Source organism: Oryzias latipes, chromosome 5, assembly GCF_053564925.1.
Source record: "Oryzias latipes strain Hd-rR chromosome 5, Olatipes_Hd-rR_3.1".
Lineage (NCBI taxonomy): Eukaryota > Metazoa > Chordata > Actinopteri > Beloniformes > Adrianichthyidae > Oryzias > Oryzias latipes.
In genome coordinates, this window is record NC_136241.1 from 19,889,067 (window position 1) to 19,913,478 (window position 24,412).

A 24,412-nucleotide genomic window follows, 5' to 3' on the forward strand; every position below is an offset into this window, starting at 1 on the left:
TAAAGTGAGTACAGTCAGTAAATGTTTGTGCTATTATTCAAATATTTTCAGACTTCATATGCAGTGTCTTGCTCTGCACCATCTGGACTGTAAGACTGTTTTAATGTCACAACAGAAAGCTTTTCTTGCTTTGCATTTCTGGCAGTTCTTTAATGTTTATAGCCATTAAATTGCTCCTCCTTCCTTTGTGAAAGGTACTGGGATCTGGTTAAGTACAAAGACTTCCTGCTGATTTCTCAACACGTCGCACAGCTGAAGTGATAATTTACCTGAAAAATCACATTCTTTATTCTTAGGCGCTGATTGGGTCTTTACAAGGCCTTTAGTGTCCCATATAGGAGAAGGCGAGTTTTAAAGTACAAGATGCTTTGTATGCAACATGTGGACTCAGCAGATGTTCGTGTCAAGCTGTGTGATGGAGTTGGAATGTGACAGTTTTTTCTATGTATCTTGTCGCACTAATCTGAGTCTTTTTTCCCCCCGAAAGTAAAGAAAAACTGGAAAAAAGTAGCACTGTCAAAGGTGTCAGGCAGGAGACAGGACGGATCCAGTCTGCCCTCAGGTCAAACCATGACTGCATGAAGTCTACGTTTGCTTTACCAATTCTCCAAGAGAGCGAAACAACACAGGCGCTGGCAATGAATGTGCATCAGAAGGAATAATTTAAAAGTCAGTCATAGATCCAGCAGACACGTTACTCTAAGGTTGTGAGGGAGTCAGGACTCGTGCAGGGATTACATGCTTTTTCAGCTTGGAAATAAAAAGAAACTTGTTTTTAAAATATACTGAAACAGAAAGTATTGAAAAAATAACCACTTATACATATTCAGTATAAGTTTAAATCTAATACAACTTTCCCAAACCTGCCTGCTACTGCAAACATCTTCAGTTATAGTTAAAATGGTCTGAAAACAAAAGCATCAGACAGTATTGAAGTAATGTGGCTTGACTGAAAGATTCAGAAATTTAGGCTTTGTCTGGACTATCTGGATTTTAATGCAGTTTGGAATTGTCAGTACTTTTGTTTTCATGCCAAATATGACATCCCCAATTTGCCAAAGTAAAAACCTATAAAAACTATGAACAGTTCACAAAAACTATTTCAGAAATCACTGTGTTCTGATGACAAAATCTTGAATGGTTTATAAAAAATAAATCTAGCTACATCTGTTTCAGATTAAAAATCGTTCAAATTCATTGCATTGGGGTTTATATTCACCAATGGAGTGAACTGCAATTTTGGACCACTGACTGTAGAAGACAACCCCCAGGTGTTCTAAATAGAATTAGACATTTGCCAGAATAACCATTCTTGCTCTGCTACCTTTTAACATGTTTTTGCTAATCCTATTTTTTTTCACGTTTTTTTCTTTAATTTGCAAGTTATTTTAGTTCAAATCTGGCCAATCGTATTCCTGAAAAACGTATGTGGTGTTCGCTGGCCCCCCATGTTAAATGTTCAAAACATTTGATTGATCCTCCCAAGTCCTCTTTCTGTAGTAAAAGTGTGGACTTCCAATAAGTTCACCTCCGATTGGCGAGAGTGGTTGCCATGGAAATAGGGACTCAAACCGATTCTGACTTTGTGACGTTGTCTGGTTCCAACATAGCGGCGTCCCTATCACAAAGAAATGGCAACAGAATTGATTTAATTTAGTTGGAGCCTGAACTAAGTTGTTTTCCATGGGTGATGTCACACTTGGTTCCCATTAAGAGAACACTCCAGTTCTCATATACAGACAATGGTTAGAATGTAGCTAGCTGTTTAACTGGAGTGTGTTGCTTTCAATTCCAGCTTGAAATACATCAGCTGTCTGACTCTACCCACGAAAGGGAGTCCTTTAAATGCTGAGCATAGGCGTTGAGCATAACTGAGTTAAATAAGGAGACAATAAAAGGAGCAGAGCAGTTGGGAGTACACTTTTCCAAAAGGGAAAAATAATAGTTGGAATCTGTGAAGGCTGCAAAACGCCTCGGACTGTCGTTTTAGTTTCTGACCCTTGAATTCAGGTTTTGCTGCTTCCTGCTGCACTGTGGGGGTTGCTCCTGAGGCTGAAGAACTAAAGGTTTTTATCTTCCTGGGATTGACAAACTGTGGACAGCATTCACAAGAGAGTCGCCGAAATGTCTGGAACCTTTAGCAGAGAATCCATTTAGGATCTAGCTCTTCCTCAAATATACCTACATTGATGTGGTGGGTCTTCTGAGCCGGCCAGTCTGAGTCAGACTATTCTTAATATACTGATTCTAAAAGCAGAGCCCTGAACCAACGTGGTGTCAAGCAAAAAAACTAAAATGTATCAATGCCTGGATGCATCAAAACATTATTCCTTTTATTCTGTTGTGTTTTTATTAACTATATCTTCTGCCTTGGCTGATCTGTCTGTTATGGTGTCTTGAATAAAAAGTTAGACATGTTTTGACTTTATAAAGCAGAGACAGCCAAGGGTCCAGCACCAGTTTGTTATTGTAAGCACATCACAGAGTGGTGGAGCGACTGAGTTTGAGGGGAATTGTGAAGCAGACAAGGAAAGTGTGTTAGTCCCCAACTGCAGCAGATGTGTCGACATGCACGGCTGTCTTTTGTTCTTACATTACATCAAATCTGAGCTTGGTGGAAACGGATGTATATGTTTGGAAATTAATGAGCCTCAGAGCAATTGCCTGTGAATGTGCGCCGCAAATTAATATGTGTGCAAATGGGAGAGCAGTATGTGGGAGCGTGCACACGAGCGTGCGAGGACCTGCTCCCCACTGCCTGTGCTTAACAGGGTGTCCTTGCCGAGTCAACAAGACTAATCTGTGCTCTGGCCTTGCACTTCGGGGTGGGGGTGTACAGCGAATGTTTACAAGAATGTAGTGCTTTTCAGTGTTGGAGGACACGCAGTTTTTTTTCCCATCCTGTACATTGTCTTAGACTCATTCACACGTGTAGAATGAGTATCATAGATGGCCAAAGCCTGTACTTCTCTAGGAAACGTTTGATAAACACTCTGTTCTGGGAACAAAATCAACAACATCAACTAATATTCAGAAACAGAATCAGAATCAGAATCACTTTGTTGATCCCACACGTGGGAAATTTGTTCGTTACCATGGCCAATGACAGCATTGTAAACATAAGAAGAAAAAAGAATAAGAATACTATAAAAAAGTCTATCAATTAAAGCAGAATGTAGCTAAAAGAAAACAAAAATTCAAAGACCGCATGTTAGCCCAACTATATAATAACTGGTCTTATAAATTACTGGGAAGGTTTTCATTTAATTAAATCTAATATAGCTTCTTAAGAACTATCAGTAGTAAGGTTTTTGAATGTTTTATTGCAGCTAATTCCATTTTTTTTGTTCAAAACACAACGGTAACAAGCTAAACAACTTCAAACATTACAAGGGGGACATTTTGTTTTTTATGTGTGACATGATATTATGATGATATTATGTTTTATTTAGGGGCTTATCTGTGTGGTCTATACATGTTTTAAGCTCAACAAAGCCGCATATAATTTAAAGAGTTTCTGCATTTTTTTAACCAATTTCTTGTATTTCTTTTGTAGCTGCAAGACCTCTGGATTTTAGGAATCTTGGTTTATTTCTGGGTATTGTTTACTTCTACTATGGTGTAATACAAGGGTATATGTACCCTAAATATTTTTAGATAAATTTAGGGGTGTTACGATTAATCAACTTAATTGATGAACTGATTTTTATTCCTATAATTCAACCAGATCAATCTGACTGAGGTAAAATGTTAATTGAATCGAATCGAACTACACCATTAAAAAATCATTTAAAATTGAATTAAATCGACAATATCAATATTGGAAAATAGTATTTGGATTGAGGTTTATTTTACTGTAACAAAACAGGGGACACTACATGTGATTTTGGCAAAAAATGATCAATCCATCATAATCTAACAATGTGTGGAAACACTTTGAAATTTGCAAAGACATGTGACCTATAGTGTGGTAGAAAAATGTTCTAATAATGCTCCTTTAGGGTTATTTTGAAGCGGAAAAACAACACTGGGCTGGACTGTATGAAACTAAAATGTGAATGGCTTTACCATTAACTCTTGTTTACTTGTTTGTTTTGTACACAGATTAAATTTACATTTGATTATCTTGCAAGAAAAACAAGGAATCTGGAAAACTTCACCTGCACTGTTCAGTACCAGGCATTTATCTCTGAGTCACACTGTGAATTTGATCGTTCAAAATAAACCAATATCGACAATGAATCCTACCGTCAACCACAAATTATGATCGTTGTTAAAATGAATTGTTACACCGTGTGCGTTCTGTACAAGGTTCTTTTTGAGTGACTGACCTCGGGCCAGTTAAGATTAAAAAAAGGCACATTAGAATTAGATTACATTAACAGTTAGGAGTCTGACGCTGAAGTTTAGGAGGACGAAAAAATTAATATCTGCTAGTGGAGTGTGGCACTTCGTTTAGAAGGAGCATGCGATGCACTCAGGTATGTATCAGAGGATGTTCGATTGGCCGTCCTGCATGTCAGTTAAGTAACGTACTTCACGGCAGGAATGATGACTGGCCTGGCTGACAACAATTTAAAAAAAAATGTATTTTTGTCTTTTTTTAAACTTTTGATAGCCCACAATTTAGTAGTAGTTGTTAGAACAAACCAATCTTGCCAAACTTTCTAAAATCTCTGTGACCAGGAAGTAATATATTATGATATATTATATTTATAATGTATTAATAGTAACATATTTAACTCCTTTGCTGTAAGTTTGGAGCTTCACGCGACTGAAAATCTTCCTGTTTTCCTGAAGAACAAGTCTTAAGAAGCTTGGCATAAAGTCAGCTTCTCATGTTAATGCCGCCATGCCCTCCGTAGGGCTTTTTATTGCAGCCCTCACCTCAACAGATCTTCATACGCCGATGCCATTAGCGGGTCTAATGTGTAGCATAGCAGTGTGCAGCTTTGAAAAATAGAAATGTGGGCAAGTGACAAGAGGAAGAGAAGAGAGCTGAGGACGCACATACAGAGAAAGATAGACCTCCAATACAGACGTCTGTAAACGTCTTGGTTTGCTCGCGCTTTTCTCCCCCACTCACGGCTCGCCACTGTTTCCTTCTGCTCCATCAATCACCCTTCGAAAACCAGCAACCTAAATGAAAGAGGACTGAGCACAGCCTCTCTTTCTTTCTTTAAAGGTTATTTTCTTTACAGCCTAACACCTCTTTTTCTCTCCACCGTGCTTCTGCTGCTTATCAATTTACTTGCATGCTCCACTCTCTTTTTTTTTCTTCCTCTTTTCTCTCTCTTGCAACTGGGGAATCGCACTGGTGCCAATTATATTAACGACTGGGAAGTTTGAAAGAGTCTGCCCAAAAATTGTCAAACCGCTTCAATCTTATCTGGTGCGGTCCATTAATTGGTGTCAGGAGTGGGTCACCACATGTCTAGACATAGGAAATTTGCTTGAAGCAATCTTGGCTGTCAATAAAGCACATTGCACAAAAAACGTAAAGCAGACATGTAGTTCTGTTGTCCTTTAGTCAGTGGGTTTATTTGGCTGATGCAAACTAGTGAAATGAGTCAAACTGCCTTGTTTGGTTTTTCTTTTGTTTTTTTTCCAAGGTGTTTGACAGATGAAGGGAATTGTTTTCCCTTCGAGCTTGACAGGACGTGCATGTCGCTGTGTATGCACGTGGACGTGCACGCATCAGTGCATATGATGAAGCTGGAGGCTGAGCTGAGCGAGCAGAGCTTTGTTTACATAATGCGTTCTGAATACTGGACGGTTTTGGCCAGGCTGCGCTGTCAGCCTGCGTCCAGGCGTGGGGCATCGTCTAACGGGACTGATAATGTTGAGGCTGATAAACACAGGCAGCGTTTTTTTTTCTTTTCTTTCTTTTTCTTTTTTTTCTTTTTATCAAGCTAGGACAAAGAGACAGTCGAGGGAATGGGGGACAAGGATGGAAAAGTTGCGAAGAAGAGCTTTCCAGTACCTCCTCGACTCTCACTGTCTGCTGGCTTCACCTGGATCGGTCTGTTCATCTGGGACAGTTGAAGAAGAAAAGGGAGGAAAGGAACAGACAGAGAGAAAAGTTAGCATCATGTTAGATCACTTTTGCTTTTCCACAGAATCACTCAGCCAAATTATGGACAGAGAGTAGAAAATCTCTAAAGCTGTAGCATTTACAGCTGCAGGGGGACAACATGCGGCAGGATATATTTTTTAAGATGAGATGAAAGAAGGTTGGAAAAAGGGATCAGCAGAGAGAATGAAAAAGGATGGATGGAGAGAGGATATTGTGGAGGTTATTGTGGGTCAACGGAGCTAATTCAAACATGTTGATTCATAAAAACACAGCTTTAAAACACTGTTGTGCAAATTCCCACACTTCCGACCTAGATACAAATTTCCTTTCCCTTGCTTCTTAGCCTCACACACTCACCCACACACTCATCTGCACACTGTCCCCCCACTGAGACCTTTCCACACTGTGTCCGCTGAGGCCCTCCTTTCATTTCACTCCTGCCTGTCAAAATTTCCCTCTCCGCCTCACCACCCTGCTAAACGCTTGCCGCCAATCAATTTTTAATAATGCCAATCGCCACGCTGCCAGGAGGAATCACACCAGAGGACGAGAGAGAGGAGGATGGCGGGAGCGAAAGAGGAAAAGGAAAAGGTCGAGGTTCCCTGTGACGCAGGATCCGTGTTTTGCAAAATGTTATTAAGCGCTCCTTTGAGTTTGTTGGTTTCAATCCTCGCATTAATGAATTTGCAGGCTTTCAGTTGATTTATCAAAGGAATAAAAGGAGGGAAAAAATGACGAATGCACAAAACAGGCGCTCGGACCTTCACCTTTTCCCGACACTTTTCTGCTGCTGATATTAAATCCCATCATTCTCCACAACACTCATTTAAAATGGAGTTACCCATTCCCTCATCTCCCCTCTTTCTCTTTGACAGCCGAGAGAACCCTACTAATGTTTTTAATGTGCTGTGATGCATTATTTATCAGACTGGCTGTTGATATGGAAAAAGGACAAGTGGGGATAAAGAGAACCAGGAATGGAAGAAGGGGAGTTAAAAATGAGTAAAAAAGTCAGAGCGTTGCGAATGGAAAAAGAAGCGATGAATGAAACCGTGCGGGGATTTGAAAAGAAAAATGAACCACATCAAAAGCAGGTTGATGGACGTGGTGGTGGTGTGTGTGTTTAAGAGAGAAATGTGATGATTAATAAAAAAGAGGAGGGGGAGGAGAGAAGGGTGGAGGAATGAGGAAAAGAGGGCAGAGGGGGGAGATGAGGACATATATCAGAGTATGGGACAAGGTCAGCTCAATGCTCCCAGGGGGACCATAAGCCTGCATACATATGAGCACTTCTACTGTGACCCATACAAATGGCCTGGCCTCAATCTGACCTAATTGTGTTCCACCTCTATTGGTTTTATATGCAAGTGCAGGTTTCAACCTGTGCTGTATATAATCCCACTGACCCCCCTGTAACTTTTAATTTCCTTCTGCAATGGGATTATCTAGAGCTGTGGAGCAGATCCTCTCCTTTTTTTTTTCCAGACTAGCAATTTTATAAACAGCTATTATGTGAATCCCATTGGAATCAACTTTTCCAACATCCAGGTTTTAAATTCTCTCCAGTTAATCTGTGATTGTGTCCAATTTGGGTCTAAAAACGCAAATTTTGGGACACGTCAGAGTAAGGTGAAGTGGTTAAACCATTATTTTCTTTTGTTACTGAAAGCTGAGTGCCGTTTCATGGGCCCTCCATCAGTGGTTTCCATTATCCGGGGCCCATAACTGCTTCAAGGTCAGTTTTATCATTCTCCTCATAATAGGGTGAGTTAGCACCAGCCCAGTGGACAACCGTTCCCAAAACAGTTGTTAAAACAGACGCTGGCTTGCTCGGATAGCTCCCCCAGGAGGCCTGCGGGAGCACACGCCGAAGCCAGATGGCAGCATTGAGCAGGAAGAAGCTGTCTGCCGCCATGGTGGAGGGAGTCCACACAAAAGGCACACATATAGATAGACATGCATAACTTTATGAGCAGGCGCGTGCTCCAGCAAATGGGCATCAGGGGTTTAGCTGACATAACTAGACATGCCTGCTTGAATACACAAGCCTGGCTCACCCACAAACAATACAGCGTCGCAAATAAGCCTGCTGAGGCCAACCGAGCATGCATGGAATCCTGCAACGGGATACAAATAAGCACACACAATAGATATGTAAATGCAGCCTCGGGAGTCGACGTGTGCAACCGGCTCATTTTCCAGCAGGCGCGTCTAATACTTTGCTTGTAACTTGCTTTTTCACCTTAGCCTTGTAAATGAGGCTGGCTTTTTTATTTCACGTCCTTAAAAACAGCAGCAGGCTCAACTTCCTTGTCGCTGAAAGTCTACCTCAGCAGCTTTGCGAAGGAGCTGCGCTGGCATGCACCACCTGATTGACAAGGGGAACTGCAGCCGCGCAAACGCACAAGGTGGGTACACACTGGTGCCACACTCCTCTGTTGATTATGTAAGTTCAATGACCACGCTCTGCCTCAGTGCTTCTGTGGAGTCTGTTAACCAGAAGCTGAGGGAGGGCACAGGCTGCATGCAGGACTTCTTCTACTGCTCCACAGTAGAATCCCAGGCCTGCAAGATTGTGGGATGCTGCCTCTTTAGGTTTTACCTTCTCCCCCACAAAAATGGAGTTGCAAATGCAAGACTCTGAAGTTTCTGTTCAGCCAGATTCAGAGGAGAACCTTGTCGTGTCAAGTGCGCTCCAAATACAGTTTATTACAAGTTCCTTAAAGCGGTGCCAGCCTCTAGGCCTCAAACAGACAAACAAAATAATTCATGCACACGCAGGCAGAGGAACACACAATCTCTCTCAAGGACACAAACGTCCGCATGCACACTCCCATCATTCTTCGAGAAAGAGAATATTGAAAGCGCGCCTTACGAAACTCGAGAGAGGAGGCAGGATTTTCTCATTTTCACCTCGTCTCGCAGATGTGTTTTTGAGAGGGAGAGCAGAGCGTTGCAGGCCAGGTCATTTCATTATCACAGTGAGAAAGCACTCCGTGAAACTCTCTCAGGAAGCCAAAGAAGGCTGCTCATAATATTTCTCCATTCTGTTTGCTGAAAGTCGGTTTTGCAGATTTAAAAAAAAAAGGGGCCCAGTTTGAGTTAATTGTAGGTGAACTTTGCTTGAATCTTATGTATATTTTTAAATCTATTTTTAATCCAAGTTTCTGTTTACTCATAAATGTGTTGATCCCTTAGAGTGTGTAAAAAGCAGGCAAATAAAAGCAAATGTCTCTGCAGGAAAAACACGACTGGCTCTACTTATAACCAAATGCCAGTGCTTATGTCAAATGAACCACTGGCACTCGACCTGCAGCTGCTTTCCAAAAGATCTCAGCGTGTGCAACGCTTGTCCTGGGATGGATACATGCCAATAGGAACATTAGCTGAACAAAATATGGTTTTAAGCCACAGATGCTTTGGAGAAAATGGGATCTAGTGTGATGAAAAAGGGGAGACAAAATGCCCCTTTAGGGAAAAGATTTGAAATATTTGGATGGCAAAATGGAAATGATAAAAAACAGCAGCTTTTTTTTTTTAAACTTCAAGATCGTAATATTGTAAACCCATAAAAGGCACCCCCCACCACCCCTCCTTTAACCCCATTTAAGCTCTTTCAGTACATATGAAATGTTCTTTTCATTGACTTATTGAGTCGCAGAAGTATTTCACCACATTTGAGGCGAAAAGGCAGCTCATAGTCCTCAATCAACTTTATTGCTGCTTTAAGGTGACTGCTGATGCAAGAGGAGCAGAGCGAGGAAGAAGCATTCAGGGGAGATTTCCGAGTCTGACTCTAACCGGATTATAATTGCCAAGAAAATTTGCAGAGAAGATTTCTGAATTGTGCTGCAGAGAAAAGAAAAACGAGATGGAATGTGGTTTGGTCAGGGCAAAGCAGTTGTGTGCTTTTAATAGGTGCTGGTCAAGGCAAGGTCACCCATGGCTGTTATAAGGAGAAAGAGAAGCGCTCAATTACTGCAAACAAAAAACCACTAAAGATAGGAGCCTAAAAGTTATTTACAAGGGAAAAATTTCACATATATTCTCCTATAAAAGTCTGTAACTGTTTTATTTGCAGGATATTTTTGTTTAACAGATTTTTGTACAACCCCCCCCCCCCCCCCCCACACACACACACAAACACACAAAAAATTACCGTCAACAACAGGCTTGGTCTTGGCATCTATCTCTCTCTCACTCTCTCAAAATGTTGATGTAAAAATGAAATGAAACCACCTAGATTTGGTCTAAATGTCACATCAATCTGTTATTTTCTGAAAAATAATAACAACTGCTTTCAAAAACGTCTGTTTTATCACAAAACTTCACTAATTTAGGTGAAGCTGCTATTTCCCAGCGCTTTCACAGCTCCTGACAAGTTAGAGACACGAAAAAAAACGTTTTTTTTTTTAAAAAAAAGCTTGGAATATCAAGTGCTGCTGCATCAGGTTTTTTAGCTTTCAAAAAAAATTTGACAAAGGTTAGTGGTTTGATCAGTAAGTTCATTAGTGCCTGAGACTTGTCTCACATGCCAAACAGAAGACTGAGCGCTTCCTCAAAACTTTAAGACACTTCTACTCAGTGGATTTTTGAAAAAAAAAAAATAGGAGTATTTTAACCCTTGTGCTGTCCTATGTCCCCACCCTTACATTGACACGTTCTCCCTACCAACAAAGGTGGATAAAGGTGAATAGGATTTCATGTAATCCATGGACACCAGCGAGGTTCACAAATTATTGAAGAAAAAAGGTTCAGCGCACTGTCTAGTGGGTCTAAATGACCCAACTCCCAATGGTAAAGTGCCTGATAGCACAAGGGTTATTTGTGTATCACTCAAGAAAAATGAGGGCTGGGCTTTAAAAACCTACTCTGACAAAAATTGTGCTTTTTTAACATATTTTTTGATGATGGAGGACATATATAGAGAAAATTAAGATTCAAATGGCATCTCTGCGTATTTCTGTGTTCAATTTGTCATCTGAAAATGCTGGTTGCTTTGAGGTATGTGCTAAAATTAGCAGGTCACAAGCTGTACATTGGAATGCTGTGCTCCATTCCAATGCACCCACTTGCAGAAAAAATAGATCCATGTACATCTTTGTGCTCCTCGTCTGAGCTGGCATCTGGCTCAAAACTGTATGGCTGGATAGCTCCAATAGGTTAATGTTAGTTTGGGGTGTGAGGGGCTTTAAGCTATCGGGAGAGGAGTGTAAACAGATGGATGATAGGAAGAAAGGGCGAGGTTGCTTCACGCCAATGGTTTTGCCCTCACACCTTGGGAGCAAATTTCTAAAAAACTCCTGCCACTCTAGAGAAACTATGTTTTAGAAAACATCAGAGGTTTTTGGCTAACAAACGGTATACTTATAATTAAAAAAACACAGGGAACACTTTTACAGTAGATCAAAAGATGATCGGAGTGGGACATTAAAAAATATAAATCCATGATATGTCACCAAAAAATCCCATCAGGCAAAGAGAAAAATGTTATTTCTTCTAGTACTTTTTTGTTGTTGTTGCCGTTTCCCTGTTTGTCACGATTTCACCTTCAGAGTTTCCATGTGTTCCTGTTTTTCTCTAATTGCTGGGGTGATTTTTAAGAACATGTTTCCTGCTTCTTCTGCGGTGACCTCTCCATTCTCAGACACGTTTTTATCTTTTAATATTCATCATCAGACACGGTTCTCCAGCTAACACCCATCAGCTCTGGTCTGTCTGTGTGTGTGTCCTGAAACCCTCAGCGCTCAGTGTGGCTTCATGTTGTCCCGACTCCTTGACAAAAACTTTCAGCTTAGTCTATAAATTGATAAATGGCTAAATCCCACTTGGGCACCCCTCAGGTTTAATCTCCACTAATGTCGACGCATCGCGGTGAGTATTTTTCCACCTTCCCTCCCTGTGTAGTTCTTCATCCTGACATATGGCCCAACATTAAAGCTTTCCTTTGGAGTGAAACATATTGCACAGATATCCGTGTCTGTATGTGGGGGTAAAGAGGTCTATAAAGCAAAACTCCCAGATCGCTTTCTTCTTGTTGAGTCTCCTTTTCTCCATCTCCTCTTATCTTTGCAGACAAACGGAGATGGGCAATATGTTTTACGTCAGATCAAGGGTGTGGGGAGGATTTTTCTGACAACACTGCAGCGTGGTTTAGCTGTTTGTGCTGGGCTTGAGTGGCAGGCCACCCTCAGCCGGAGTGGACCAGAGCAAAAGAAATACTGAGGCAAAAACAAAACAAAACAAAAAAACAGTCAAATGAATTATGAATCATGGATTGGCACAGATTCTGCTTCTTTTGGCCTGTTACAACACCGCACTGGTGGCTAGAAGCAACTGCAGTGTGGTCGCACCAAAAAATAAATAAATCACACGCTCGCCCTCATTTATCAGCAATTAGCGATGTAGAAAATGCTACAATGATGCAACACTGCAGCAAAAGCTTTCTTTGAAGAGCAAAAAGCTCCAAAACTGACTTTTTGCTTTGTGATTTCCTCAGAAATAAACATAGTTTAAGAATCCTAACTTATTTATGCCGGAAACTGAGCCTCCTCTTTGCAAACCCCCATTGCCAAGGCGCGACACAAAAGTAAAAAGGCATCATTGCGAGCTTCTTTCCATATGTTGCTGCTTGCTTGCTCTGTGATGCTGCCGTCCCAGCAGCATCCGCCGAGATCACTGCATCTCCACAGAGATGCATGAAAGAGAGACACACAAAGATCACAAAAGGAGGCGAGCCTCTGGGTTCAAACCTCTGATCGTCTGATTCTTTCATCAACAAGGCCTCCACCCACCTTTCAGTGAAGCAAGGAGACCGATAGATAGATGGAGCAGAGATCCAAACAGATGTTATCTTTAGCATAAAGCAATAATCTTTGCTTTGTGTGTATTTAAAAATAATCCCAGCCTTCATTATTCTTGCAGCTGTTCATCTGTCGTAAATCTAGTTGTTGACTTACAAAAAAAAAAAAAAATACTATTTAGCACCATTTTTTCTTTAAAAATATCTTTCTTCAACTTCTGGAAACATGCTGTTTAATAAAGAAAATCTCTCTTTAAAACAGAGACATTTTAAAAGCTGCACATTATCACACACCCCCGCTCCTCCTCCTCCGCACCTTTTCTTATTTGCCTGCAGTTGGTTTGAGAACAGCAATGCTTTTCTCACATCCATTGTTTGATCCATTTCACACCAGCCCACCTCTTCTTTATCTCCTCCTGTTTCCTGCTTCTTTCACTGGCGAGCAGCCTGAATGCCGGCATTACAGTGGGACGGCTTTGCCGCCGTTTTGAATGAGAGGTTCAAATGCAATCGTGGAGCTCTTTCTTCTTCCCTTTCTATTCCGGTTCCACGGCTTATTATTCTTCCTCCCCGTTCTGCTGGATGAATTTACTGTTGAGCTGAGAAAATGGGTGTGGAACATTATTTTCTTTTGCAAGCAGGAGTAAGGGCGTAAAAGATAGAAAAATAAAGGTCCTTCCATCTTTCCGTAGCTCAACCTTCCCGCGCTTTCTTTAACAGGAACGGAGAGTTTTGGGTTCTGTTGTCACAGTGTAACCGGATAGAAAAAGCACATCCTCTGCACACCCAAATGATTTCGCCCTGTCGGAACCGATTATAACTTCCCACTTGCCTGTGAAACACTCACGTGACACACTTACGAGTCGTGACGACGAGACGCAGGCGTTAAAGCAAATCTGAACGATACTTGTCAAACAAAGTGTTCATAAATAATTATTGTCTTGTTCTACGACGCGGCGGGGATTTTCCACAGAGCCTGACCGCATTTTAATTCACAGGCGGTGGCTAGCTCCATCACATTAAGGCCGCTAGCACCCTTCACGTGGCAATCAAGCAGCCCCAATGTTGCCGTACGGACTTCAGCCTTTTGCCTATAAAAAGAAAAAAAAAAGATCTATAAGTGGAGGCGTCTGGAGGCGGAGGTGCAGAGGGAAGAAGCAGCAAGAGGAAGAAAAGGAAAAGAGAAATGAAAAGTGTGAGAGAAGTAGAGCGAAGGTGTCGCTTACGGGCTGAGCAGATCTCACTTTACGTGTGAGTGTGCGTTCGTGGCGTACCTGCATGTGTGGGATTAGGTGTGCTCAAACCCTGTGTGTTTATAAGCTTCCAGGAAGAGAAAAAACTGACAAGGACAAAATGTGATAGAGTTGGTTAGTAAGTGATAGAAAGAGGGAAGAAAAGAAAAAAAAGAGGATAACTGGGGAAAGTGTAGAGGGCAATTTTCAGCTTTTTTCTGTAAACCGGCTCAGGCTTTACAGCATATAGCTAAGATTAGGCCAGATGAGAAAGCCATAAATTCTACTTTTCTCTTTCCAAAGGTGAACATAAATCACACCGGTGCTGGTGAGCCATCACAGAGCTTTTGCTCCTCACTTATCTAATGAATAAGAAAAACTGAAAAAAAAAACCATCCACACACAAGTGCATAAACTGTCAAATCCTGAGCTGGGAAGACTGCTTCACCTACATCCCTGCACGACTTTTGAGTCCATCATAACTGTTCATTCATGAACAGTCTTTCTTTCTTTCTTTCTTTTTCCTGGACCGTGCAAGTGTGCGTGCTTCGGAGTATGAAGCGAGAAAGACGGCCTTTGCAATGAAAAACACCTCACAGCATATGCAAATGCAAATATAGACACAAATAGCAGCATGAGCAAACACAGTGTGAAAGCGCTCCACCAGGAAACGCTGCCTCTCCTATCAAACTGGCAGAAAAGTCTGTACGGCCTGTCCCATGAGGTTGGAGGTGATGGTGCTGTAATGAGCTATCACTTGCAATTACCTGTGTTTTGTATCCTAAAAAGCCAAGGAGAGACAAATGAATAAAAAAGCCTCTTCCACATTTAATATTAATGCTGCTCAATAATTTCTCTTTTTTTATATAAAGCAGAGAAAAAAGACTCCTGGAATTGGTGTGTAAGTAGTTCTTGCAGTTTGTGACCTGCAGTGTTTGAACTTCTCCAATCACAGTCATCAGAAAACAGAAATAGCAGAAGACACAAAGGAAGCCGACATTTACAAGATCAAATCCTTTCATTACTCTTTGGTTGCCTGGCAACCATGATATATTTCAAGAAGCCTATTTTTACAAAACAAAGAACATAACACCTCATTAAGAAGTAACCAAGGGTGTTTTTCATTTTTTTTCTTCTTTTTTTTTTTTTTACCACTTCTTGGTGGATAATTGCCTCTCTTTTGTATGCTAAGATAAACTAACTATACCTCTTGGTGGGTCAAAATATTTACGAGTGTTGATTTGATTGTTAAATGCGACAGACTGGTCCCCACCTTCACCTAACAGTAGCTGGGATAGGCTCCAGCAACGCTGTTACCCTAAAAGGGTTTAGAAGATGGATGGATGGATTCGACTGTTAAATTATATGAAACAAACAGCATCTTTTATTTTGATACGCTTTCAAGCAAAATAGATAAAACGGTTTTGCCTCAATCTACACGGCGGTTTAACCTTTTATCACAACAGTGTTTGCATTCTTTCAACTACCGTAACTCTTCAATTGTTGACGCAATTAACGTAATTCCAGCGGATTCTGTCACGGAGAGAAGAGACTTTGCACTGCTGTCCAACACACTATTTCAGTAAAGTGTTGGAAAACGGTGCAAAGTCAATATTAAAAGTTGCTTTTCTCCGTGTAAGAATCAGCGGATTCGAGGTGATTAAAAATGGTCAAAGAGTTATGGGCTTTTTATATTTTATAGCGAACAGCCATCGCCTCAATCGTATCGAGTCCCTACTGCCAACTTGCAGTCTAGGTTTCGCTTGCCACTGTCTGCCATAACTTCTGTGTAGCGTTTATACTTTTCTAGTCTGATGACGTGATTGTCTCCAGCGTTTCACTGCTTTGGTATTTTATTTATAATGACATAGCTATAAGGTTCGTTGAAACTCAGTTTTTTTTATATTAAGGCTTGTAAGTTTTTCTAAAAATGCTTTAATCTATTTAGAAAAGTTGGGGTTAATTAATGGTGGTAGATTCGATTCTTTTTCTTTTGTATTTTAAAGCTTCAACATACCAAATAACTGTACTTTTAGATATAAGGTAATTTCGAAATGGTTTGCCACTTGCAAAGCTGAAATTATAGTTACATGAGAAAGTAAATATGCAGTGATTTTGTGTTTTTTAAATTTTTTGGAACTGAGTCAGAATAACATAATGTCTAACCCCTCTTATATTTAGAATGCAGTAATAGCGGCGTTGTCTCAGAATATTTGGACGGCAATTTTCTGGATGGAGTTTGCATCGTCATCACGTCTGCTAATTGCACATAATGAGTATAAATTAAAAGGCGCAATATGCATGTGATTGTACTTTGAGTCATTATGGATGATGTCATCAGCTTGTGCTACTGTACATTTTGCAGCGATTGGGGCAATTTTCTTCCGGCAACCTTGTGACCAATGCGACCCAGACGATCACAAATCGCAAATAAGTATAAACCGGGCCTCACGGTGTGTCAAAGAGAACGTTTAAGTGTCAGCGGTGACATCTCCAGCGTTAAAGGGTTAAACGTGTCAGAAAACAGGGGAATACACTGAGATTTTTCTATGCTGATTGACCCTGAATGTTTTTTGCAGGAGTAACCTCCACCTGAGCTGCTGCAGGTGTTTGAATGCAGAGCTCTCTCTGCAGCAACCAAAAGAAAGGCTTGTTTATTTTATTTTATTTTTTTTTTTTAAAGCATCTTCTCCTTCTTTCCCCAACAGGTTTCCCTTTGAATGATGCCCATGAGGAGTGAGAAAAAAAGGTGGGAAAAAAATGTTCACGGGAAAAGGGCCTGAATTTATTGTGACAGTCTGCACGCTAAAAACACTCGGAGACATATTTTGCAAACATAACCTCTCAACTTCTCTGCTTGTTCTTTTACAAATTCTGCTCCGCACCGAAACAGCGGGAGAGCATGTGAAGACATAAATGACAGTTCCTCTGTGATGAACGCACGCTCGCCCTCTTTTCCTGCATATTTACATCAAGTAATCACTCATTCAACACTCCTCTGCTGATTAAATATAGAAAAGGCAGAAAGACGGAAGGGTGCAGAATGTGGGGAACAAGAGGAAACAGAGCAGGAGGATTTAAGAAAGAAGGAGGAGAAAAGGAGGTTGGAAGCAATGCAGTTAGATCTGCCTGGAAGGCTTTGACAGAGAAACAACAGGGAGTTTCTCGGCACCAGAACTCAGCTTGCTGTAAGCGGAGCCCAGGTGGATGAGGTGGATGTTCTCTCACATATTTAAGAATCCCCTAAAATAATATGCAAAAGTGTAGGATTGTTTTCTGAAGCAAACTACACTCCTTTTAATTCTCTTGTGACAGTGGAAGCTAACGACACAGCATGTTCTGTCACAACACATACCTAAAACAAGGAAGTAAAAACAACAAAGTCTGTGGAGATAAAAGTAAAGCTCAATTGCCCTTTAACTAAAAGAAAAGGGAAAATCCTGCTTTTAATTGGCAATTCCTTCTGCCATTAAGAAAGTTGAGCGTCAAAGATAAAAGGAAAAAGGCAGAAAAGCAACAGCAAACAAAGAGATGTTAAGCAGCTGCAGAGCAGAACTGGCTTCGCTGCAGAGGGAGAGCTCCAAAAGGGCAGGACGGGGGAATAAGACTTCATTATTAATGAGGAAAAAGCATCTGCAGGTAGCTGTCTATCTGAACAAAAAGCACTGTGGTCAGGAGGGGAGAGGAGACCTGAATTAAGAGGTAACTCTGAAATGTTGACCAGGATTTCTGCGAAACTTTTTTGGGGTTTTTTCTTCGTAATAAGTAAATGTAATCATTTTGAAACATTTATGGCATTAATTTAATTTCTGGCAAGCCTGGCACTTAAACTGCTTGTGGTGTTTTTGGCTACTCAGCTACTTTAGTTAAGAAAAGAAAAGTAATTAAAATAAAAACAAAAAATTTGAAGTTTTCCTGATCTGATATTTAGAAAAACAACACTATGATTATGATGACTATGATTTGGAATAAAAACGAGTCTTCACAAATGAGATTCTGGGGTGAGGTTACCAGTAGCTACAAAAACAAAATCATTACCTCCACTCATTTTAGTAAATACTTCATTTCTAAATTTACCTATTAAAAAAGAGAGCCAGATGGAAAGGAAATATACGTCCACATACATCAGAAACTGTTGCCTCTTTAGAGGCAAAAAAACAATCAGCCTAAATCTGAAGGGCAACAATACAGATCATAAGATTTCCCTTTATTGTTCACTAGAGCACAATATTTTTTTGGTGTTTTCGAATGAACTCCTGCCGCTCTGCAGAAACTATGTCCTAGAAAATAACAGTTTTATTTTTAATTTTAATTTTGTCTAAAAACAGCATAATCCTAATTAAAAGACCACTGGGAACACTTTTAAAATAGATCAACAGATAATTGGAGTGGGACTTTAAACGGAGCTGTTCTACAACACACCAAAAAACTGAACTTGAGTTTTGTTCCAATTGTAAAAATCTTGATCATAGTTAAAATATATTAAACTTTTCAGAGATTTTACAAAGATTTGGCATAGAACTCAGCAAAAGTTTTCTTTTTTTGGCAACTACTCTAGTAATCTCTAAGGTTTTAGAAGTTAGATTTCTACAGCAATTTACTTGCTTGCAAGCGGAGGCTGCAGTTTCACAGTTTTCTTTTGAAATAGGTATTGCATTTTCCTCTTGAAGTGATACTTTGGACCTGCTCAACACAGGTGATTTCCGCATCAACACACAAGCAGCCAGCAAAGTGTCTGATACGACGTTCTCTGCCTGCTGCAGCAAAAGCCTTTCCGCGGAGCACTCTCTGCACCGGGGTCCTGAATCCTCTGCTCCCCACCATGATGCCCCCTTTCCCCTTTTCCAGCTGTGAGAGTGCATATCAGCCCCTCGGTCCTGCTGCGAAATGCAACTGTAAAAAGCCCCTGCAAACAAAGTTGGGGGTAATTGTCTGAGCTACTCTGGAAGGTTTCTGATGTTCATGTGTGAAAATAACTTCCGCCTGACTGAGTAACCATTGGAGTGGGAGCAGTTCAACCAAGAGGATGAGAAGAAAGAAGTTCTGTGGGTTGCATTTTTTTTAAAGAAAAACTAACAAAGTGGGGAATAAAGGGCTGGTGAAGATGCAGGTAAAGTGTGAACATGTTAGGTAGGATTCACACGTACACCTCTGCTCCCCATTTTTTCTCACAAAGCTTGGACAGTAAGCTCACTTAAATTCTGTTGTGGACCAGATCTGCTTGAGAAAATCAGGCTTGGTTCACTTGCAAAGGAACTCTAGTGCGGTTCACTTTAATGCTGACAGACTTACTTGGGAACAAAAAGCAGCAGCTTACCAAGGGGAGTGGGCAGAAATGTTTACAATTTAGGGGATAAAAACTGCCACAGGGGCAAATTTGTAGAAACCACAATAATAAACTCTGTGGTCAGAAAGTAGGAGCATTTAACAAAATCTGGCTGAATTTTTTGAAACATAAGGGGCTAAAGGGTGCATTAAGAAAAACAAAACATTCAGATAATGTGATGTGACTACAATGCCCAGAATGTCTAGAGGGGGGAAGAGACATGCGAATGGTCAGAGGAGTTAAAGGGAAGTTCCCTTTTTTTTCAGCAAACTGCATTATTTATGACACAATAAGCAGTTTTTTCAGAGAGTTATAAGTCAGACTTTATTCACATTAACTCTTAACGTTGTTCATTTGTAACACGTAAATACAAAACATTTTCGAAACACTGTAGCACCATGTATCCTATTAGTAGATGTTGGTTAGTTATGTTTATTAGTTACATATTTATATGTACATTGTTGTTTATGTGCTGATAATTAAAAACTACAAAGTAAGATTACACAAAGATACTTTTGTATTAACAGATGAGGCGTTTTATTATAAAAACAGAAAGCAGCGACTATCGTATGTCATGCTCTGTTGTACACCGTGCAATGCGGGGAGCGTGGCATTTCAAAGGTGCTGCTGGCTGCGTACGAAGCGTGTGCCACGGAAAACATTGCTTCCTTAATGAGCTCGTATTTATCGGGCGGGAACTGCAGAGCTGATAGAAGGAGGACACACAGCGGCCAGGGCTTTAATAAACACTCTGGTTGTCTGGAGTGGTCTTCTGCCTGGGACTTGCAATATGCGCTCAGTGAATTTAAACACGCATGTGCAGTGACGTATGTATCAGAGGATGTCCGATTGGCCGTTCTGCGTGTCAATAAAGTCCTGTACTCAGTGAGGATTTTTTAGAAGTACATTTTTATTTTTTTGGTTATATATCTTTGCTGGCCTGCGATCTACCCTCATGTTCTTGAAGATCTACCGGTCGATCGCGATCGACGTAATGAGCACCCCTGGCCTAAAATATTCGGTAGCTATTTTTCTTGTCTCAGCTTTCGTTTGCCTATCTATTCCATGGTTCTTTTGCCAAATACTGCCACCAAATAGGCAACTCTTAAAACTCTTATTTTTTTTTATTTTCATATATACGGTGCCCTCATTTATCGCATGGAATACGTTCCATAAAAGACTTACAATAGGTAAAAATTGCAAAGTAGAAATACAGATGTATTAAGGCTGTTAAACCCCTCACTATACGCTTTTCTCTCTTGTTGAAACTGGTTCAAACCTTTAGAGAAAAACAAGTGCAATAGTATGAAATGAAAACAAATCTAATTGTGATTTATGTAACTGGTGAACTGAACGCATTCTGTACAGGAGACATGGCATGGAGGAACTGATTGATAAGGTCAACAGCCAATCAGGACGCAGAACACAAAACACACACAAAAAAAGCAGGAAACGTCACTAAAAAAAATCAGAGAAAAAGCGAGATGGTGAAAGCTAAATCGTGATATAGCAAGGAAACACTGTACAGGAGCAAAAATCTTCTATTTCCTCTTTAAACAAAGACAATCCGTGGGACTGGCGAAACAACCTTCAGAGTTATGGTGCATTTGTAATAAGATTTTCTCAATAAATTGTCATTTAGTTTTTTCTAACTTTTTTTATGTCAAATCTGCCCTTGCCAGCAGCAGGGGAAACAGAAAAAAGATGAGTGGCTCACATAACAGACAGATTTGACTGTTACAACAAGGGTTATGCAGACTACTCCGTGGACTCTCCAGCGGTACAAATAAAACATTTTCTCTTGTTTTTAATGGGCTCATTTTTTCCTAAAGAGGAACCATTTTAAATGGCATTAGGGAATTTTCTGCAAAAATAGAAACTTCTACTCATTAAATTCTTCCTTTGCGCTTTTATTGTCAGCCCTGGGGTTAGATGTTTCCTCTTCATCTTAACATTTCAAATGAGCTTAACCACATAAATATGAATGCAATAATTCAACAAAAATATGTGTGAGGAACTGTTGGAAACATAATTCACAGAGACTGCACAAAACCCCCCACCCCAAAAAACAAAAAAAAAACCTGTAAAGCTTGACTGTTTCTGAAAAGCTGAAAGCAAACAAGAACATTGCTCTCAATGAAAGGACTCTCACCCAAATAAAAGAATGATGTGATGGAGAAGCCCTCCTGAAAACCATTGAAAAGCTCTCACACACCATTGAAACCGGCTCATCATGTGCAACTTAAAATATCTTTTGACGTCAAACTGCATTCACACTCGGCTGGAAGCGGCACTTGCAAATAAAACGTTTGGACACAACTTTGCTGGAGTGGAAGTGAAGACAAGCCCCCGACTTCAGTCTGCATGTGGTTCCTGCTTTATAATTTCAGAATAAAAGCAAAAAAAAAAGATAATGACAACTTAAATAAAGCCAAAAAATTAACAAACAAAAGATATATGTATCAACAAAATCTGCCCTCACAGGTAGATACGAGCGTGCAACTTACATTATAAATCCTCCACTATAAATCAACCTCATGGCGACCCTTAAGGTGGTCGCACGAGACACAAGGGAACTGCAAGGCACACATGAGCTCCCTTTAACCCTTGTGCTATCTTAGATGACCCCACCCTTACTTTGACGTGTTCTCCCTACCATGACAAAGGTGGTTAAAGGTGGAAAGATTTCATGGACACCAGTGAAGATCACAAATCATTGAAGAAAAAAGGTTCAGCACACTGTCTAGTGGGTCTAGATGACCCAACTTCCAATGTTAAAGTGCCTAGGATAGCACAATGGTTACGATGTGGCCACACCTCCGCATGACCCTCCATGAGCAACCCGAAAACCCGCAGCACCCATTTGGTTAACCCCCCCTGTACAAGTGCATTTGTGTAAGACTTAAAACTTTATTTATAAACAGATTGTTTCGAAGTAGGGACTGTTCTAAAATCAAACAAAAATCTATCGTATTTGACAGATGACTTCTTAGGTTCTTCTGTTATCAGAGACGCTTGCTTTTCACATACCAGACATGTTTAGACGGACGTCTCCCGTCTTCGTCAGAGTTAAAATATTGAAGTTAATTTGATTTTTTTACTGATGTCTTTGTCTATAGTTTTTCTTAAATGGTTGTGGCTAATGTATTGTCCAATTGTGAATGTTTATCTAACGTTTTATTTGTTCTCCTGAAACAACCTTTTCCATCTCTCAAAATTATTCACATACCATTAACTTCCAAATAAACAATAACAAGTTTATAAGATGACAATGACATTGTAATTAAATGTCAGTCACTTGTTTCCCTCTGCATATGCAAATTGTGTTGTTTAGCAGTGTTAACAGCAAATTACTGGAGATGGTTGGCAGCATTTCTGTAAAAAGGCACATCTAAAGAACAGTGGAGGACGCAGAGTCTTTTGTAGCGAGTCTTCCATCTTCAGCCTCCTGCTGCTCTGAAAACATCCCTCTGGATATCCCAAAATGTCAGGTGTAATGTTTTACGCTGTGCAAGTTAAAGTTAAAAGGCTTATGCAACTGTGTGGTGGAGAGGCCTTTATTTCCATTACCTGTCAGGATAGGTATTATGTCATTCTTATGACAGCACTGACCAATATGTCAGCCTCTTTAGGCCGAGTGCATCCATCTGTGTTACTATATATCTGACGGTAATATCTCCCTGGCTCCTTGCCAGCTGAATCTTGATCTGCCAGAGTTGGTGGTGTATCTCACCGCATCTCTCCTGCCCCCCCCCTACCCTCAACACCCCCGAGGACCTAAAAATACCAGGCAGAGTGATAGGCAAGCTGATGCTCCAGCCAACCTTTTATTACCCTAAAATCCATGAAGAGAACTGACCGTTTGTGCACTTCCAGGAATTTCTGCGAGCACCAGAATCCAAAATCTATAATGCAATGCAAACATTTGTGTTTCCAGTGGTTGCTTAGACATTAAGCAAGAAGAAATCTATTTCAGTGAATACTCTTTGAGTGGTGCTACGAGTGATTTTAGGCAATACTTTCTCCAGCAGCAAAGTCAAGGGGGCCCAGGGGCCCTTTGGGAGCAGAATGTCACAAGAGAAACTCCTGCTGGGGCCACTCTGTTGAGGTTCTCAGACTGTTCCCTGGGGGTCCGCACCACCACTTACCCGCTGAAATAAAAAATCAATTGCTTAATGATCCAAAACAGGAAATAGAATGGGAAAAAAAGAAAGTCCCTTAAACAACAAAATGTCTTTTGGCAAGGGACATTCTGTCCTGGGCCTTCATTTGTTTGTTTGCGTTGAGAAAGTTGTTGGAACAATAAGCGAGTGTGTACGCGTGCGTGAGTGTGTGTACATGCCCGAGCTGATTTGAGAGAGTGAGCTTACCCCAGCTTAGTGGCGCAAAACATATTGATTTATTGATTGCCTGTTTCAACCCCCCCACCCCCTTGCCATCTCCCCCCCTATACTCTCTCTGCCTGTTATTAGGGCTCCGGGGACTCGAAACTGCAGCGGGGACCGAAAAACAGGACATGAAATTTGGAACATGGAAGTCAGGGGAGACTCAGAGGAAAAAGACACAGGCTGTGTCCGAATTCCCTCTCTACTCCCTAACTACTAAAAAACTCTAATGTGTGACTATCTAGTGCCCTGGATTTTAAAAGCAATTCGAAGATCATGCTCACTACTTTTGTTTTTTAAACGGCAAATTTGATGTCACTGATTATATGAAGTAGCCACTTAACAAATATGAACATTTTATAAAAGACTAAATATAAATAAACTGCATTCTGATGATGGATGCTTTATAAAAAATAAATCAAAATACATTTTTTCACATGAAAAATCATTCAAACGCAATGCATTGTAGTCTATATTCCCCCGATTTCATTAGCATCAACACAAACACTGCTTTTTCGCAAAGACCTATGGGACATTTCTTACCACTGGATTTTGGAATTGTTGATTTGGACAGCATGACAAAATGGCGTA

At 40.5% G+C, this 24,412-nt stretch overlaps 1 protein-coding gene across 19 annotated transcripts in view; it reads right to left on the minus strand.

The window, feature by feature from the left end:
• Nucleotides 1-24,412, minus strand: part of celf4 (CUGBP, Elav-like family member 4) — a 107,616-nt gene that overhangs the window by 17,114 nt on the left and 66,090 nt on the right. For all 19 annotated transcript variants that reach the window (XM_011475141.4, XM_011475138.4, XM_011475139.4 and 16 more), the window contains exon 3: nt 5,984-6,032. In XM_011475141.4, coding sequence (XP_011473443.1) covers nt 5,984-6,032 — 49 coding nt within the window. The remainder of the gene's footprint in view (nt 1-5,983; nt 6,033-24,412) is intronic.